The 21,017-nt window shown below is 37.2% G+C and overlaps 1 protein-coding gene across 4 annotated transcripts in view; it reads left to right on the top strand.

Moving 5' to 3' along the window:
- Positions 1-17,511, top strand: part of LOC138695026 (proton channel OtopLc-like) — a 139,621-nt gene extending 122,110 nt beyond the window's left edge. For all 4 annotated transcript variants that reach the window (XM_069819346.1, XM_069819345.1, XM_069819348.1 and 1 more), the window contains 2 exons: positions 6,455-6,873; positions 11,247-17,511. In XM_069819346.1, coding sequence (XP_069675447.1) covers positions 6,455-6,873; positions 11,247-11,316 — 489 coding nt within the window. In that variant the 3' untranslated portion in view covers positions 11,317-17,511. The remainder of the gene's footprint in view (positions 1-6,454; positions 6,874-11,246) is intronic.
- Positions 17,512-21,017: the final 3,506 nt, after the last annotated feature.

The raw sequence follows: 21,017 nt of genomic DNA, 5'->3' as shown, positions 1-21,017 counted from the left end.
AATATTTTCGTAAATTAAGTGGATAACACAGTTTCATAATTTCCACCGTGGTCTTGTGTTTAACATGCCAGATAATGAATCAGAAGTTTACCGATATTTAAGTCCATTTGTCAGCAATGGTTTATAAGAGCCAAGTAAATTTCTTGCGTTCATTTTTTGTGGAAAGATAGAAATAGTAGAGGTTTCTTGTTGTAGATTTAAAGATTTTATACACTTCATTCTTGTTTTTAATTAAATCGCGCACATTTGTAATGCCAATCTCGTATTCTGATGCGAGAGGAGCCGCGATTTCTCTTTTCCCAAACTGATCAATTATTTATTTGTATTTTTATTTTGATACTTAGCAAAACACTTTTAACACCCGTGGAAGATATTTTGCATAGAAATTATGAAGTACGAGCACTCGAACAGTAGGACAAGGACTGAATGCTGCACGCTTTTGCTCCAGAATTTTCGGAAGTTTTTGGGACCATTTCTTTCAAAGCAGGTAGTGATTATTTTACAATTTGGGAAAACACCTTCAAGTAGGCCTACCGGTAACTGCTCCTATTGCTGGCAGTGCACTTGTAATATGTAAGGAGAAAGACTTATAATAATAGACTCTAGAAAAGAATAGGTAGGCTACTAATATAAGGTAGTCTATAGCACTACATATTTTTTTCCGCAGCAAAGAAAAAAAGAATAGAGTAAGAGAAAGACAGTCGGATAATCCGCTGATCGGGTAATAGGGTGACGGATAATCGGGGTTATACTGTATCTCTCACTTATAGCAGAAAGCAAGTTTTGAAAAAACGACCACACTTTGACACACTACAATGAAGAGAAATAATCCAATTTTACTAAGACGGTTTGAACATCATGTAGAGGCCTGCCTTATGTTAACGAATCCATCAAAATCTCAATTTTGCAAATTTTGCAGTTAGCAAGTTTTTCAAAAACCGTCCTCAATTATTCTGTGCTCTTTGGTTTGTTCTTCTTTGGTTACAAGGCAACCATCATCATAAAATGACAATCGATAAGAACAGCTGTTAAAAGGCGGCCATTTTTTCTCTATATACAGCGCTTAAACTGGGGGTTTCGTGTGTATAACTACTGCGAAGCAATTCCCATCTATAGTTACAGGCTACTTATACATCCATCGCTTATGCATGGTTTATTATTAACATTTTCTGTCCCAATTCTGCATAAGTCTCGTATAAAAGTTATACAGTAGTGGCAAAAAAAACCGGACCGACCCTTGTAGCTGATTTCAGAGCCTTGTTCACTCCAGAGCACGATAGACTGGTAACTAAGACTTTCGTGGTTGGAATCCTGCCTGGGAAGGAAACTTTTTTTTGTTCCTTATTCAAATTTATTCCCAATACTTTTCGATTGCTGGTAAAATTAATGTTCTGGGAATAATAAGTTAAGTAGTAAAATATTGCTGCAATCGAGAGGTATTGGGAATAAATTTGAATAAGAAAAAAAAAAAAGTTTTCTTCCCAGGCAATATTCGAACCACGAAAGTCTTAGTTACCAGTCTATCGTGCTCTGGAGTGAACAAGGCTCTGAAATCAGCTACAAGGGTCGGTCCGGTTTTTTTGCCAGTACTGTACATGATTTATTAGGAAGATCGTTAATCTATAGCATGGATCCCCAAACTTTCGTTTTATTTCGAAGTAGGACATATTAGCTGTTTTTATGCCTGCAGCATAACTCAAGCGGTACAGCATTTGTCTACTGATACACTCTGGAGTTGGTTCGCTTCTCCCTTAGGGTGATTACCTGGTTGGGTTTGTTTTGGGTAAGACGAATGTCAGGTAATTATATCACGAATCCTCGGCTACATCTCGCCAAATGCCATCTATCTGTCACCAATTCTATGTTGCTAAATAATCTAGTAGTTGATACGGAATCATTAAATAACAGATAAAAATTGTTTTTATCACCTTTAAATAAAGTTCGTCTTGATCGAATTAAATAATAATTTACAGACCCGGCTTCCTAATTCAAATACAATTTCTTCTTCGTCACTCAGCAAAGTAGAAGCAATGATAACTGCTGATATAGGGTTAGGTCAGGTTCTATTTATCATTTATGCGGGACAAACGTCTTTCATCTATACGAGGTAAACTGTAAGTAATGTAATTAATTTCAGAGGGTTATTCTTTGAATTATTTCAAACAGAAAAAGTTTAATACAATTTTACTCACTTTTGCTTCCTTTTGGAAATAAAAATTGTTTTGTATGAAATATTTTATAGCGTGTTTTTGGAAAAACCATTGATTGAATTTTCCATATGCTTAGTCGATTTAAGAGAACAGTGTATTATGATAATAAATTATTAAAAGAATTTTAGTCTTGTCCTTTAAATGTGCAGAAATTTGACCCGAACAAATGTAATATTGAAAAATTTATTTTCAGAGCAAAACGTTACAATTATTTGGATCAAACTTCTGCACACTTAAAGGACAAAACTAAAATTCTTCCAATCAATTATTATCATAATACACTTACTTACTTACTTACTTACTTACTGGCTTTTAAGAAACCCGGAGGTTCATTGCCGCCCTCACATAAGCCCGCCATCGGTCTCTATCCTGTGCAAGATTAATCAATTCTCTATCATCATATCCCACGTCCCTCAAATCCATTTTAATATTATCTTCTCACCTACGTCTCGGCCCCCCTAAAGGTCTTTTTCCCTCCGGCCTCCCAACTAACACTCTATATGCATTTCTGGATTCGCCCATACGTGCTACATGCCCTGCCCATCTCAAACGTCTGGATTTAATGTTCCTAATTATGTCAGGTGAATAATACAATGCGTGCAGTTCTGCGTTGTGTAACTTTCTCCAATCTCCTGTAACTTCATCCCTCTTAGCCCCAAATATTTTCCTAAGCACCTTATTCTCAAACACCCTTAATCTCTGTTCCGCTCTCAAAGTGAGAGTCCAAGTTTCACAACCATACAGAACAACCGGTAATATAACTGTTTTATAAATTCTAACTTTCAGATTTTTCGACAGCAGACTGGATGATAAAAGCTTCTCAACCGAATAACAACAGGCATTTCCCATATTTATTCTGTGTTCAATTTCCTCCCGAGTATCATTTATATTTGTTACTGTTGCTCCCAGATATTTGAACTTCTCCATCTCTTCAAAAGATAAATTTCCAATTTTTATATTCCCATTTGGTACACTATTCTCGTCATGAGACATAATCATATACTTTGTCTTTTCGGGATTTACTTCCAAACCTATCTCTTTACTTGCTTCCAGTAAAATTCCCGTGTTTTCCCTAATCGTTTGTGGATTTTCTCCTAACATAATACACTGCTTTCTTGAATTCACTGCGCATATTGGGAATTAAATCAATGACTTTCCCAAAACACACTACGAAATATTCCATATAAAACAATTTTTATCTCGAAAATGAAGCAATAAGGAACAAAATTGTATTAAACTTTTTTGTCCGAAATATCTCAAAGAATAACTTCCTGAAAGGAATGACATTACGTACGGTTAATCTTGTTTAATGTGGATGATTGGTTAACAAAAATTCACTGAATGCATTCGAAATACGCCGCTTCGTTTAGCAAATTTTCCGATTGCGGGATTCATATATCACAGTTTTGTGAAGTGAAGTAGGCCATTTCTTTTTTGTCCAGGCGAACCAGTGACATAAATTCGCCATCAAATAGGTATTTCTGAAAAATGAGAAATTTGAGTTTGATGCACTGTCACTTAACGGGTTAAAATGAATAGGCTAACGCGTGAGAGAGGTTGTGCAGTGCGAATTCATGTCCTGACTGATCGAGACACTTGCATGTCAGGCGATCGCGTAATAGCTGCACTCTGCTAACAGCCGTAATAGCGTTACAACTCGATCATCGCCCACGTTATGCTCGCGTGACGCTAGAGCGCCTCTCTTCGCACCCTCAGCAAGCCTTTGTTCACACATTTCGCTGTCAACCAGCTTCAAGGGTTTCCATCGCAACAGCATTACATGGGCGTGGGGTTTTCAGACGAGTTTATTTAATTCTGCAGTCATTTATTTGTAGCCTGTCTTATTTATGTATTTATGCACTCATTTATTTATATGCCGTACTTATGTATGCATTCATTTATTTGTATGTCATATTTATTTATGCATTTATTTACGAGTACTAGTGTATTCATTTATTTATATGCCGTACTTATGTATGCATTCATTTATTTATATGTCGTATTTATTTATGCATTTATTCATTTGTATGTCTTATTTATGTATTTATTTACGAGTACTAGTGTATTCATTTATTCATATGCCGCATTTATTTCTGCATTCGTTTATTCATAGGTCTTATTTATATATATATATATATATATATATATATATATATATATATTTACTTGTGCATTCATTTATTTGTATGCCGTATTTATTTCTGAATTCATTTATTTGTATACCGTATTTATTTATGCATTCATTTATTTGTATGCCGTATTTATTTATGCATTCATTTATTTGTATGCCGTATTTATTTATGCATTCATTTATTTGTATGCCGTATTTATTCATGCATTCATTTATTTGTATGCCGCATTTATTCCTGCATTCGTTTATTCATAGGTCTTATTTATATATTTATTTACTTGTGCATTCATTTATTTGTATGCCGTATTTATTTCTGAATTCATTTATTTGTATACCGTATTTATTTATGCATTCATTTATTTGTATGCCGTATTTATTTATGCATTCATTTATTTATATGTCGTATTTTTATGAAGTCATTTATTTATATGTCGTATTTTTATGAAGTCATTTATTTATATGTCGTATTTTTATGAAGTCATTTATTTATATGTCGTATTTTTATGAAGTCATTTATTTATATGTCGTATTTTTATGAAGTCATTTATTTATATGTCGTATTTTTATGAAGTCATTTATTTATATGTCGTATTTTTATGAAGTCATTTATTTATATGTCGTATTTATTTCTGCATTTATTTATTTATATGCCTTATTTTTCTGCACTCATTTATTTATGTGACGTATTTATTTCTGCATTAATTTATTTATATGTCGTATTTATTTCTGAATTCATTTATTAATATGTCGTATTTTTATGACTTGATTTTTTGTATGCCGTATTTATTTCTGCATTTATTTATTTATATGCCTTATTTTTCTGCACTCATTTATTTATGTGACGTATTTATTTCTGCATTAATTTATTTATATGTCGTATTTATTTCTGAATTCATTTATTAATATGTCGTATTTTTATGCATTGATTTTTTGTATGCCGTATTTATTTATTTATTTCTGCATTTATTTATTTATTTATTTATTTATTTATTTATTTATATGTCGCATTTATTTATGAATTCATTTATTTATACGTTGCATTTTTATGAATTGATCTTTTGTATGCCGTATTATTTCTACATGTATTTATTTATTTATTTATTTATATGTCGCATTTATTTCTGAATTCATTTATTTATACGTGGTATTTTTATGAATTGACATTTTGTATGCCGTATTATTTTTGCATTTATTTATTTATTTATTTATTTATTTGTCTCATTTATTTCTACAATCATTTATTTATACGTCGTATTTTTATGCATTGATTTTTTGCATGCCGTATTTATTTCTGCATTCATTTATTTATATACCGTATTTGTTTATTTATGCTTCAGACTTGGCACTCCACTTATTTTAACGTGAATAGTGGTTTAACTGTCCGAAGACAGGTTTGAACCTCATAAGTAGCACTAATAAGACATCACTTACGAGGCAACTAGGCCAGGAGATAATGAGGTAGGGTTCCCAGTTCCTTTTCCCCCTCCATTGCATACATCGTCGATTAGCTACATATTCCACTAGTCAGACTTCAGATGTATACAAACAATTATTCTTCCTCTGACACATATCGTCAAGTGAGATGTACTGCCTGATAACATGTACATATCAGCCTGAACCTCAGTCAGGGGTAAAGGTGAATTATAAACTTGAGATGTCGATTGTTGTGGGAATCAGGCGTTATAGTCGCGACGCTGTTATTCCCGGCGTGACTCCTCTTTGCTTACGTCTTAGGCAGTCAAGGCTCTATAAAGTCTAGGTAGGTAGTATCGTTCGCCATTTTTGTTCTTTCGTTGCAGAGCTACCATACGAGGAATCTATTTGCCACACCGTTAAACATGATCATGTCGTAGCTCCTATGATAATAAATCAAACGCACTATAATTCAGCAAATATTTGAGCGGCAAATAACGTCTTCGTGTGCTTTCTGCGAACACCAACGAAAGAGCCAAAATGGCGGGCAATTATATTAAGCATTTACAGAGCCTTAACAAATAAATAACGTCTTCATCAGCGAATCACAAGACGCACACGTTTAAATGTAGCCGACCTGCAACGCGATTGGCTGCCGGAAATTAGAGCGACGGGACTATAATTAAGTTTCATTTTGCAGATTCGACAGCTGAAGTACGACGGCGGGAGGAACCTGGAGCTGGACAACATCCTGCTGATCGGCGCGCAGACGGGCCTCTTCATCTACAGCACCTTCACCATCATCGGCGGCCACTTCACCATCGAGAAGAACACGGTGCTGGTGCTGATCACGGCGCTGGCGTCGCTGCTGCAGACCACGTGCCAGACCATGTTCGTGCTGGACGCCTCGCGGCGCTCGTGTGTCACGCCGGAGCAGATCCGTCGGAAGCCGGGGAGGGAGCTGGTGACGTTCCTCCTGGTCACGAACCTGGCCATGTGGGCCATCAACACGCTGGAGAAGTCGAGGGCGGAGTCGCACCCCATCCAACTCCACTTCTACGGTCTCTGGGCCTGGACCATCATCACCCACGTGTCCATGCCGCTCGCCATATTCTACAGGTAACGTGTAGTCCATGGACGGTATAGCTACCAGTGGCGGCTGATTGACTGAGGCAAGTGAGGCCGGGCCTCAGTCACTTGGCTTAACTGAAATCAAATTTTGTGTTTTTATATAATATATTAGCTATTTGAATGAAGCATATATCGCTGTAGAAGCATTTGAAATCTTTGATGTATATAGAACTGTTTTGCAGTAAAATTTGTTCCTGAGGCCGGGATCGCTCGTGCCGGGTCTGGCTTGTGATGTATATAGACCTGTTTTGCAGTAAAATTTGTTCCTGAGGCCAGAATCGTTCGTGCCGGGTCTGGCTTATTGCATTTCATGTCCTTTCCCGGGCTTTGAGTTTACGCTTAAAACGTTGTAGCTGAGGCACAATTCGTCTGGCCTGTTCAGGTTTCACTCCTCCCATCCATGGGCCGGCCTCAAGGGTAGAGTGGGGTGGGAATAGCAGTGGTGACTTGTCTTCCTAACTAGGCCATAAATAACAAAATTCCAGCTCTTTGGCAGGCAGAGACCCACTCGATTCTCTCCCCTTATGTCTCAGTTTATGACATAAGCGAGGGTGTTCTACTATTGTACTTCGTATACCTTATTTTATTTCAAGGAGTGCAGTTCGGTGGCTCCTTTGAACACCCACTTACAGATTTATGACTTCCTACACAAACAACTCTGACAATTCCATCCTGTCCCCTCGTCCCAACATTGCACAGTTGCCATAATCCTGGTGACCTTCGAAATTATGCAGTGAAACTGACGGGATTTTTGAAATTCGGAGAAGATGCGGCAACTCTGCCTCCACGTGGATTTGACGGGCACTTGTCAATTCTTCTGAACGAGGGTTGTGATTGGTTACTAACAAGAGAAGACAAGATTTCCCGTCAGTTTCAAAAATCCCGTCAGTTTCACTGCATAATTTCGAAGGTCACCAGGATTATGGCAACTGTGCAATGTTGGGACGAGGGGACAGGATGGAATTGTCAGAGTTGTTTGTGTAGGGAGTCATAAATCTGTAAGTGGGTGTTCAAAGGAGCCACCGAACTGCACTCCTTAAAATAAAATAAGGTATACAGTAGTGAATCTGGGCCAATGTTGTTATGTATTTTGGGAAAATATAAACAGAAACAAATGAGAGAAATAATGCTGGTTCAGTTAATTCATTGTTAGAGTGTCCTTTTTCGAGAAGAAATAATACTGAAAAAAAGGAAGTTTTAAATAAAGAGAGAGACTACCGAGATACCTACGACATCGCTGATAATTTTTCTGACACATAATCTTAAAACGCGAGTTTCTATTGCATCCTGGTATGGGCAACATAAATGGTTAAGTGGTAATGTGAGGCGAAATAAACTTCTCTTGGCCTTGTTTGTTGCTGTCAAAGGAAAAAAATAAAAAGAAAAGAAAGAAAGGGGAATTTCAACACATAATATGGGTTGCTTCATCACACTGAAACAATCACTGAAACTCACAGCATAACAGCTTATTTGGTGAGTGAAATTATTATTTTTCTTGATAGTAATAAGAATAGACTAATAATAGTAGTAATAATAATAATATTAATAATGATACAGTAATAATGATATTAATAATATAATAACAATAATAATTAATATCATAAACAAACATTTCCTATCGGAAGCACTTAAACTAGTTTCATTTGGCCTCACCGAGGATTTCGATCACCGGCCGCTACTGATAGTTAGGTCCACGAAACCTCCGACAAGATGCGCATTCTGAGGCATCTGAACTTCGGTAATAACTAGGGCCTAGATTCCTATGCAAACGCCCAGTTGAAAGTCGTGTGAAGAACATTTTTATACATATTCTCAACGTCTGCGATGACGAATATACAAAATTAGTCTTACATACTTTTTGGATATTTCAGACTTTACTGCGTATACAGTAGAACCCCGATTATCCGTCACCCTATTAACCGATTGTCTTTACCTCGCTCTTTTTTTCTGCAGGTCGACTTGGTTGGCAAGTTGGTACAGCGCTGGCCTTCTATGCCCAAGGTTGCGGGTTCGATCCCGAGCCAGGTCGATGGCATTTAAGTGTACTTAAATGCGACAGGCTTATGCCAGTAGATTTACTGGCATGTAACATCCGGCGACGCTGATATAACCTCTGCAGTTGCGAGCGTCGTTAAATAAAACATAAGATTTAAACATTTTTTTTCTGCAGAAAAAAATATGAAGCACTGTACATTATATTACTATGAATTTTTTCTACTGAATGTTTTTTTTTGCAACCTTTACCCTTACACAGTACGGTCTACGCTTCGAGTGGACATAATGTCTAACTTCTATGCAAAATATCTTTCACAGGTGTCAAAAGAAAACATGTTGTGCTACGGAAAAGTCCAAGTAATTGAGTGGTTTGGTAAAAGAGAAATTGTGGTTCATTTCGTATCAGAATAAGAGATTGAAATTACAAATGTGCGAGATTTAATAAAAAGACAAGTAAAAAGTATGTAAATCTACAACATGAGACCTCTTCTATTCGTATCTTTCCACAGACAGCCGTCATAAGGAATTCCCTTGACCATTAAAAATTCGTCGTTGAAAACGAGACTTAAATTAGTGAACTTCTGACTTACTACCTAGCGTGTTAAAAAAAAAATCACGGAGGAAATTTCGAAAATGTATTATGCACCTAATTTATGAATACATTTTGTGGTAAAGATTATCCAATTATTTCGATTAACCGTTCACTTCACCCACTTCGTTGCCACGGATAGTAGAGGTTCTATTGTAATAGAATATTGTGTAAGATACAGCGAGTTAGGGTTTTGAGTGCACAAATTTTAACAGAAGGTTCTTTGTATGGAATAGAACCAATACTTCTAATGAAATATTTTTCTACAACGCATAGATCAAACAATAACAAATAAATTGTATGGAAAGTTTCGTTGCCGATATTTTCATCTCTCTTTAAATTTTTAGTGTGCTATGCATAGACATTTCGCTAGCTCGCGCTATGAGCGTGCTAAAATAGCCCCAGCTATCGGCTGATTACTTGCACACGATCCATATCATATCATATATCATATCATATCATATATCATATCATATCATATCATATCATATCATATCATATATCATATCATATCATATCATATCATATCATATCATATCATATCATATCATATCATATCATATCATATCATATCATTTCATATCGCTAACACTGGTTTATGAATACGAAAAACGTTAGTTCGCTGATCATCCACCGGAAGCCCGCGCTAAGAATGTCTGTGAATATGGCCCTTAAGATTTATTATGAATGCCGTGATAGATATTAAAAAGATAAACAATTTATGCCTCCGTCTTTTTTTTTTTTTTTTTTGCATAAAGTGAACCTTTTATTCACAAATTAACGCTCAAATTTCATTATTTGGACTTCCGTGTAACTAACCCATTAGTTTTGTACGTGACATTAATCTTCTTCTTCTTCTTTTTCTTCTTCTTCTTCTTCTTCTTCTTCTTCTCCTTGTATAAGAGATGCTTCGAAATCTATATTTCTGCAAGATTGGTGAAAAAATGTTTTCCTTTATCACAATATCTCATGTAATTAAAAAATATAACATAATATGATGAAAGAGTAATGGAACGGAGAAAAATTCTCTCCGGCACCGGGATTTGAACCCGGGTTTTCAGCTCTACGTGCTGATGCTTTATCCACTAAGCCACACCGGATACCCATCCCGGTGTCGGACAGAATCGTCTCAGATTGTTCCAACTCTTGGGTTCCCTCTAATGGCCGCCCTCTGCACTACGTCGTAGATGTCTATGAACGTAGGACTGAAGTCCACACATGTGCTGAGGTGCACTCTTTATGAGTGACTAGTTGGCCGGGATCCACGGAATAAGCGCAGTCTTAAATCACGAAGTGATTTACGCATATCATATATATTATTTTAATGTACCGAAGTACATATGATATTTCCATGCAGATATTCTGCGTCATCATACGATGAAAGAGTAATGGAACGGAGAAAAATTCTCACCGGCACCGGGATTTGAACCCGAGCTATCTGGTGTGGCTTAGTGGATAAAGCATCAGCACATAGAGCTGAAAACCCGGGTTCAAATCCCGGTGCCGGAGAGAATTTTTCTCCGTTCCATTACTCTTTCATCGTATGATGACGCAGAATATCTGCATGGAAATATCATATGTATGTACTTCGGTACATTAAAATAATATATATACTGTAACATAATATGCCTATTCAATTGTTTCGGGGGAAGTCTTTGTACGAAATTGCAGTACAGTTCCTGTAGATTTGCGTATCATCAAAGTTGCGTGAACTTAGTTATAACATTAATTCTATTCAAATTCTGGCAGTAACTACACGTCTGCATTGTGTTCGCAGGTTCCATTCGACGGTGTGCCTCTGTGAGATCTGGAAGCGCGCTTACAAGATGAAGCCGACCTACATGTAGTACATATCTGTCTGTGTGTGTGTGTCCTGTACATATCCCCGCAGCTGAGAGGTTAAAACAGGACAGAAGGTGATTTGGTTTTATCCTCTTCTGAATACGTACCTTGTTTTTTTTTATAATGGGCGCGCAATTCGACCGTCCTTTTTTTTTTCTTCCAAAATCGATTGTTACTTACAAAAAGAAAAATTAAAAGGGGGGAATATTTATAAACACAACCTCAGCACTCTACGGGGTGCGTTATTGCATTGTATAATCAAAGAAAATATCAAATAACACCCCCATCTTGTGAACGTCGTTAACAAACAAAGAGTGTTGGTAGAAGCGCCACCGTAGAGAATTTACTCGGACGTGATTCAGAGCTTGTCACTACGCATGCGCATAGATTTTCAATTATTTGAATGTCAAAGATTGTAACTTCGTAGGGAAAGCTGGACGAGAACAGGGGATATGAATGATCCTCAAACTGCACATCTCGAGAATAAAATTGGATGGTGCGAAATTATAAGTGATCTAATTCAAATGAAGGGTCGTTGAAGTTGACAATGCTAACAATGAAATGTTGCTGCAAACAGTTGAAAGTCTCCTGAGTAACGTATGCTTGACACGAAATTTTAACTGTAGGACATTGACGAGTGGCTGTGTGGATTTCAGACATGTAGTGGAATTATTATTATTATTATTATTATTATTATTATTATTATTATTATTATTATTATTATTATATTATCATCATTATAATTAATATCATTATCATTATTATTATAATTATAATGGAAAGCTATTGTAATTTAAATTTCAATACACTGAGAGGCAAAAAGAAAACGCTTACCGTACTTTAAAATTAGAGACCTTTTATGTAAATATACTATACATTGGACTTGTATGCAATTATGAGTGATGAAAGTATATTTTCTTATCTCCTTACTTGTGACTGCATGTGAAATTCCTTTATCTACACTTTTTTTTCAAAATTATGGGCCAAAATCCATTTATTGCCTTTCCAACCAAAACAAATGAGTTTCATGATCATAATCTCTTCCATGTTTTTCATTGTTGTCTTGATTTTCTTCTAGTTTTATTATGAGGAACGTTATGGTGAATGTGTGTGTTTTTTTTACTATTGACGAGTACCTACTTGACTGTTCGTTATTCACCCATGTGAAGCCAGTTATGTAGACCAATTTACCGACAGAGTCGTTGCCCAGGGTGCGTCATAGGAGGCTGGTCTACTCTACACCCCCAGTGACAAATGATGATGATGATGATGATGATGAAGATGAAGATTTGTTGGGATACCACAGAGACACCGGAGCTCCCGGAAAAACTCCTGTATTACCAGGACCACGAGCTTGCCCAACACAAATCGGGGGGTACGCCGGGGATCGAACCCAGGTCCAAAGGATTATAAGTCCAGCGCTGTAGTCACAAGACTATCGTGGCGGCTTTTGCTTGTGAATGTTGACTTTGTCATTTCAACATTAAATTCTTTAGCTGAGAGCAGGAGTTGCAAAAGCTGTTGCTTTTGTTGACGATGGTCGCAATTAGAGCTATGCTGCTATTGTCCTAGGTACGCCGTTTTCAACTGTTAGAGATGCAGTAAAAATGTTCAGAGAAACGAAAAGTTACTCTAAGAAGCATGGGTCTGGACGAAAACGGAAAACTACAGCCCGTGATGACCGAGTTATAATGATGTAGTTTTTTATAAATCGTCGTATAACCTCGCTGAAAGCCCGAAATCGACTTCAGAATGTGATAGTGTCAACATAAACATGACAACAGCTCGAAGACATGTAGAGGAAGTAGCCCTACATTCATGCCGACCTGCAACAGGTCCAGCTTTGACCCCAGACCGTTGAGCAGCCCGTCTTCTATTTGCCCGTATCCATGCGGAATGAACGATGGAAGAGCGGAGCAAAGTAGTGTCCTCCGATGAGTGCAGGTTCTCCCGGAGATCATCAGACGGCAGGGAGAGAATCTGAAGGCGATCTATTGACCTCGGATTTTTAGGTTTGTTTAGCGTAGACTGAAACATACTTTCTTTAATGCGTCCAATTATAGGCAATATCATCACTCGAAAGTCTCTTGTGTTGCATACATTTAGGGATTTTACATAAAATTGTTACAGCTTATCCTATTCCAGCCTAAAAATCCTAGGAGTAGCGTTGGCTTTCTCCGACAGGCATTCAACTATCAATTTTTAAAGTGAGCGTTTTTTTTTGCCTCAGTGTATATTAAAATGCAATTACATGCTAGAAGATGAGAGGGTAGGATGATCTGTCACTCACAACGCCTATGACGGACCACATTTGATTTCTTTGCGCCATATATCATGGATCTATGGATCTCTTTAAGATTGACGTAGTTTTCGGTATTATGAAGGGGGATGTTCAGTGCAAATTGTTTGCTAGTATTTCTTAGCCTAAAATTGGTATATTCACAGCAATTGACACCAAGGCCTTAGAGCTAACTCTCAACATTGTTATCCATGCTTTTCCTTAGAAGTTACAATCTCGTGGAAAGAGTTCTGATCCATAATAGAGTAAATTTTCTACACATAAGACATTTCCATTGATATCAAACGTTGCTTATCGATGGAGTTTCTCGGTACGGTCAGATATCGCAGGTTCTTGAATGTTGATTGTTGTTACATAATGATAGCATCGAGTGTTTTTAATGATACCACTATATACCATTATTCTCACCACGAACTACTCAATTTTAAAGTATTTTTTATTTAATTAAAGACAAGTAATGAATAAAATATTTCCACATATTCGATTTTAAATGCCTGAGATTCGTCGTTTTTCTGATTCCTCCACATGATTCACTATTGTGAGTTGCGAGTTTCATCTTGTTGTTCATAGCAGGGTTGCCACCTCTCCCGGCTCGATAATTGTTGCCCAATCTTTAAATAATTAAAAAGTAGAGGAATAGTAGTTAGATTCCAGAACGTTAATGAATGATACTAAGTTTTCAAAAATTAAGAAACATTAGACAGTTGGCTGGAAAATTACGTAATTTATTTCAGATAATAGAAGTATCAAGTGAAGATAGTATTATTTACTATGATAAATATAATCTTGAGTCCCTTCTTCGAGCTCTGGATTAGAGCATTAGCTAGAAAACAAGGCAGTATAATCAATTGTACACCATAGTGCCTATGAAGCTGTTAAGAACTACAATTACGATATCTTCCGGCCATTGTCTCAAGCTTGTTTCTAGAGGCTTTATCGTTATGTTTTAAGGATCTTCTGGAATATTTTCATGTTAAACTATTTAACAGTACAAAAACAACGAAATGTTTTGGTTGCACTTTTGCTTTTGTGCAAGTAGCAAGACATTTCCTTCACAAGTGCTAGAAAATTTAAAAACAAATAGCTAGATCAATAGTATTCCACATTTACATGTTGTTATATCGCAAATATGATTTAAACTTTGCGTGAGAAATGGAGAGGAAATAAAACGATAGGTATTGACAATTAGATTCGATAATTCTTCATAATAAAAACCCAAATAGTATTCGAGAAGAAAGCAGTTATTATAATCAATTAAACAATCTATAATATAATATCAATTGTTGATTATAATAAACCTAAATTTTTACATGTCATTGTCTACGTACGTATTTGGAAAGCTTTAAAATTGCTGAATATGTCATCTATAGCCTTATTTTAAAATCTGACGCACATTCGAAGTTTATTAGTGATTTTTTTTTACAAAAGGATAAACAGCATCCAATGCAAAAGTTGAAATTTTGCAGAGATGATGCTTCCATTAAAAGTGTATACGCCCCTGAACAGATAAATAACAAAAATAATTAATATTTCCAAATAATGCCCATTAAAAATGTACTATTATTACACTGCAATCTTCTGAGACGAAACTGTCTCTGACCACTCTATATCCCCGTTATGGTACCTGGAGCACAGTCCTGTTCCGAATTTCGAAACTTACTATCTGAAACAGCGATGCTCCGGATGAGCTCTTTTGAGCTGGCCCAGTTAATTTCTGTCATTTCTAACAAGACACCAGCATTTAAAGAAAACTACCTCAATTGCCACGTTCTTCTCGAACACAAAAGGCGGAAGGCTCAATCATATAAATATAATAGTGTTGTGAACGTAATTTACATAGTTGCTTCATTCATAACAATGTAAATTCTTCCTTTTCTTCTTATTCTTGTCATTTCTGGTCTTCATCTCATTATAATCTTTTTTCGCCTTCGTCTCATTTTATCCTTTTTTTGTCTTCATCTCATTTTTGTCCTTTTTCATATTCGTCTCATTATTATCTCTAGTTTTCATCTTCGTGTCATTCTTACCTTTTCTCATCTTGTTTCATTCTTATCCTTGGTTTTCGTCTCATACTTATACTTCCTCGTCTTCGTCTCTTTCTTATCCTTTCTCTTCTCCATCTCGTTCTTGTCCTTAGTCTTATTCTCATTATCATCCTTCGTCATCCACGTCTCATTATCCATCTTCACCTCATTTTTGCCCTTTTTCATATTCGTCTCATTCTTATCCTTAGTTTTCGTCTCGTTCTTATACTTTCTCGTCTTCGTCTCATTCTTATCCTTTCTCTTCTCTGTCTCATTCTTGTCCTTAGTCTTATTCTCGTTATTTCCGCCTTCATCGTCTCATTATTATCCGTCTTCGCCTCATTCTTATCCTTTCTCTTCTCCGTCTCATTCTTATCCTTAGTTTTCGTTTCATTTTTATACTTTCTCGTCTTCGTCTCATTCTTCTCCGTCTCATTCTTCTCATTTGTTTTCATCTCATTCTTATACTTTTTCGTCTTCGTCTCATTCTTATCCTTTCTCTTCTCCGTCTCATTCTTATACTTTTTCGTCTTCGTCTCATTCTTATCCTTTCTTTTCTCCGTCTCATTCTCGTCCTTAGTCTTATTCTCGTTATTATTCTCCTTCATCAACGTCTCATTATTATCCGTCTTCGTCTCATTCTTATCCTTTCTCTTCTCCGTCTCATTCTTGTCCTTAGTCTTATTCTCGTTATTTCCGCCTTCATCGTCTCATTATTATCTGTCTTCGCCTCATTCTTATCCTTTCTCTTCTCCGTCTCATTCTTATCCTTAGTTTTCGTCTCATTTTTATACTTTCTCGTCTTCGTCTCATTCTTATCCTTTCTCTTCTCCGTCTCATTCTTCTCATTAGTTTTCGTCTCATTCTTATACTTTCTCGTCTTCGTCTCATTCTTTCCTTTCTTTTCTCCGTCTCATTCTCGTCCTTAGTCTTATTCTCGTTATTATCCTCCATCAACGTCTCATTATTATCCGTTTTCGCATCATTCCTATCATTTCTCGTTTTCGTCGAATTCTTATCCTTAATTTTCGTCTCATTCTTATCCTTCTTCGTCTTATTTTTTTCCTTCCTCGTCTTCGTCTAATTCTTATCTTATATCGTCTTCGTCTCATTCTTGTGCTTCGTCTACGTCTCATTATCCGTCTTCGCCTCATTCTTATCTTTTCTCTTCTCCGTCTCATTCTTATCCTACTTCGTCTTCGTCTCATTCTTATCCTTCGTCTACGTCTCATTATCCATCTTTGTCTAATTCTTATCCTTTCTCTTCTCCGTCTCATTCTTGTCCTTAGTCTCATTCGCATTATTATCCTCCTTCTTCAACGTCTCATTATTATCCGTCTTCGCCTCATTCTTATCTTTTTTCATTTTCAACGAATTCTTATCCTTAATTTTCGTCTCATTCTTATCCTTCTTCGTCTTATTCTTTTCCTTCCTCGTCTTCGTCTCATTTTTATCCTACTTCGTCTTCGTGTCATTATTATCCTTCTTCGTCTCATTCTTATCCTACTTCGTCTTCGTCTGATTCTTATCTTACTTCGTCTTCGTCTCATTCTTATCCTACTTCGTCTTCGTCTCATTCTTATCCTACTTCGTCTTCGTCTCATTCTTATCCTACTTCGTCTCCGTCTCATTCTTATCCTACTTCGTCTCCGTCTCATTCTTATCCTTCTTCGTCTCATTATTATCCGTCTTCTTCGGCTTTATCATTCTTCGTCTGATTCTTATTCTTTCTCGTCTCCGTCTCGTTCTTGTCCTTAGTCTTCTTTTCATTATTATTATTCTTCTTTGTCTCATTCTTATCCTTTCTCATCTTCTCCACAGTTTTATCCCATTCGCAATTTTCATCTTTTTTTGTCCTTTTTTTTTTTTTTTTTTTTCGTATGAACTGATTCCATAAGTACTGAAGCTGGTACTTGCAATAATTACTTGTAATGTATTTCATTTTTTTCAACTAACAATGCACCACATAGAAGGAAAGAGTAATCCTAACCGAAAATAATGAAATCACTAGAATGGTTGTGAGAATTAACAATGCAGTTTTTTAGTTATTTGATAGAACAGAATAATATTTGTATGTGACTCTGAACTATACAAAAGTGTATCTCGTATGTCGGAGAAGATTCTTGCCGATGAGCGAGGTGGCAACCCAACCCGCGGTCAGCACACTGAACGGCGCCCGACCGAACCTCTCAACTGCAGTTTCCGTGTTTTTGTTTCTAAACGATGCATAAGAAACACCAAAGCGAAAAAACTGACTGATTTCTGTTGTCGTCTTCCCTGTAACAAGCAGTACAAATGACGTCATCTCCATGGGAACAATTCAGATTCTAGAGACTGATTGATTACATTGCTGTTGTAGATGTCCGACCCCCAGATCCCCTACTCACGATCGATATATACATCTAGTTGTCGTTATTGTCGCCAGGGGGCCAAGCCACCCATAATAATAACAATAATAATAATAACGCTTTTTTCATATATTTCTTATACAATATTGTCTTTTTGAATGTTGTTCAGATGAGAGACAAAATTATTTTCTAGCATATGGAAGATGTGTTAGGCAGGTCGGATGTTTTTACTCTTGCATGGTTCACTCTCTGTGGTATATGTGTAATATATTTTGTATATAAGCATTATTTAATGATTGGTGTACAATATTCGCTTGTCTGCCGAGCCCCCCAGTGTACATAGAGGTGTTCCAGGGGGCCTCGCCCTGGCGCTGTCGATGTGTATATATAACGCTTTTTGTTGCTGTGCCTCCAGATGGAGGGCGTTGGGTTTGTTCAGTCTATAGAAAGGTTTTAGAACGTTGCGTTGTGTGTTGACTGTATATCAATAATAAACAGATTGCATTACTTTACAACCATGGCGTATTACGTACCTACCACTCTTCCTCCCCACTCCCCTACCCTTAACCACCGCAGATTATGCTTGAGCTTTGACCTTAAGGCCTCGCGATAAGGTCTTTTTCTTTCTCTCTCTCTTCTGAATTACTGGAAATTACTTTAGCGTAGCTGTAGTTTAGATTTTACAGATCTCTATCGTAAGTAATGTCGGTTGTGGAAAAAAATTTTAGTTCCAGTGTGTTGTGACAAGAAATTAATCTAATCGTCAAAGTAAAAGCCATTCGATTCCACAACAGCCATTTTCAACCAGTGTGCCGCAAATGACCCGCTGGTGTGCCGCGAGAAAATGAAAACAGTAAAAGTTAAAGTGAGTTTCCAAGAATCAACTTTCAGCGAACAAGTACACATTCAGTAAACACAGTGTAGGCCTACGTATGAGAGTGGCACAGACGAGAATGGCTGACGTTTAACCAGGGTTGCCAGATCAGTAAAGTTAAAATATCGTACTTACTTACTGGCTTTTAAGGAACCCGGAGGTTCATTGCCGCCCTCACATAAGCCCGTCATTGGTCCCTATCCTGAGCAAGATTAATCCATTCTCTATCATCATATCCCACCTCCCTTAAATCCATTTTAATATTATTATCCCATCTACGTCTCGGCCTCCCTAAAGGTCTTTTTCTCTCCGGCCTCCCAACTAACACTCTATATGCATTTCTGGATTCACCCATACGTGCTACATGCCCTATCCATCTCAAACGTCTGGATTTAATGGTTAAAATATCGTACCGACCTTAAAAATATCTACGTAAAGATGAATTTTTTTGGTCCTACAGAATTATTTGTTATGGTTACCGTTGGTCATTAATGGAGAAAAATTCGTGCCGGCGCCGGGATCCAACCCGAGACCCCCGGTTCTATGCAGTGAGCACTCTAACCACTGAGCTACGCCGAGGCTCAATCCACAGCACCGGATCGAATCTTTCTCCTTTGGTATTTTGCATTGTTGGCCTTACTCTATGTTGGACATTATATTATATTATATTATATTATATTATATTATATTATATTATATTATATTATATTAAGTCAACAGTCATCATTAGACCTCGGATTTTTAGGCTCGTTCAGCATAGGCTGAAACATACGTTCTTTAATGCACCTAGTTTTTGGCAATACCACTGCTCGGGAGTTTCTCGTGTTGAATACATTTAGGGATTTTTACATAAAATTGTTGCAACCTATCATTCGTGCCTAAAATCCTAGGTCTAATACAAGGAGCGCACTCATTTGAGTGACTTGGTGGCCGGGATTCCACAGTATATAATATGCATTGTTGGGCGACTGATCTACGTAAACATTTTTTTTTTTGGTCCTACAGAATTATCTGATATGGCTACCATTGGTTGTTAATGGAGAAAAAAATTCGCTCCGTCCCCGGGAATCGAACCCGGATCCTCCAGTTCTACGCACTGGACGCTCAAATCACTGAGCTACGCCGAGGCTCAATCCACAATCAATATCATGTCGGGTATGGAGTAAGACCAATAAGGGATAATACCAAAGGAGAAAGATTTGATCCGGTGCTGTGGATTGAGCCACAACGTACCTCAGTGGTTAGAGCGCCCAATGCATAGAACTGAGAGTCCCGGGTTCGATCCCCGGCGCTGGAGCGAATTTTTTTTCATTAATAATAAATAATCCGTTGCGCCACAACTCTTGAAGGACCCAGACCGGTCAGTCAGCTGCTGGCCTCACGTTCACGATCCTCCCAGCCGTTATAGCTGGCTTTCGCAACAGGATTTCGTTACCTATCGTAGCTCCCCAGGAGCATCACGATGCTCGGGGGGGCACCGGTACCATACACTGGCGAAAATTTCATGAGAAAACATCCTTCCCTATGAGGACTCGAACCAGTGCGCATTCCGTAACGCGAGTTCTAGGCGGGATGCCCTCGACCACGACGCCACGGCGCGGAACATCTCCATTGTTGTTGTTGTTGTTTAGTCAACTGTCCGAAGACAGGTCTGAACCTCACAAATGTTACAAGACGGCACCACTTTTGAGGCAACTAGATCAGGAGATAATGGGGTAGGACTTCTCCAATTAACTCGATGAAAAAAAAAAGTTCTCTTCCTCCTCTGGTTGGGAACCGCTGGTTTACATTATATGAGTGTGCCACGGGATTTTGAATTACAACTTTAGTGTGCCAAATGTTGAAAAACGCTGGTCTGTAATCTTGAGTCATCTTTCAGCTATTTGGAAAAGTATCGATTCATTAAAAGGTGATGGTAAAGGTCACTGTTTCGCAAACCTGCAACCAGGCAAAGAAATCGCTACTAAGCTTGAGAAATCTATCCAACCGGTTTCCTTCATGTTCTTGGTTTTTTCTTCAGCTTTCTTTCATTTAATTTTTGTTCCTTTATCATCACATAGATTACTAATAATAATATAATGTAATAATGACCGGGAAGGGGGTATCGATTCGCTACATTCCGGTACGAAATCCGGCTAGACTCACTTTCACAATATTATGT

The sequence above is a fragment of the Periplaneta americana genome, chromosome 2, assembly GCF_040183065.1.
Source record: "Periplaneta americana isolate PAMFEO1 chromosome 2, P.americana_PAMFEO1_priV1, whole genome shotgun sequence".
Lineage (NCBI taxonomy): Eukaryota > Metazoa > Arthropoda > Insecta > Blattodea > Blattidae > Periplaneta > Periplaneta americana.
This window is presented reverse-complemented; position numbering and strand designations above follow the sequence as displayed.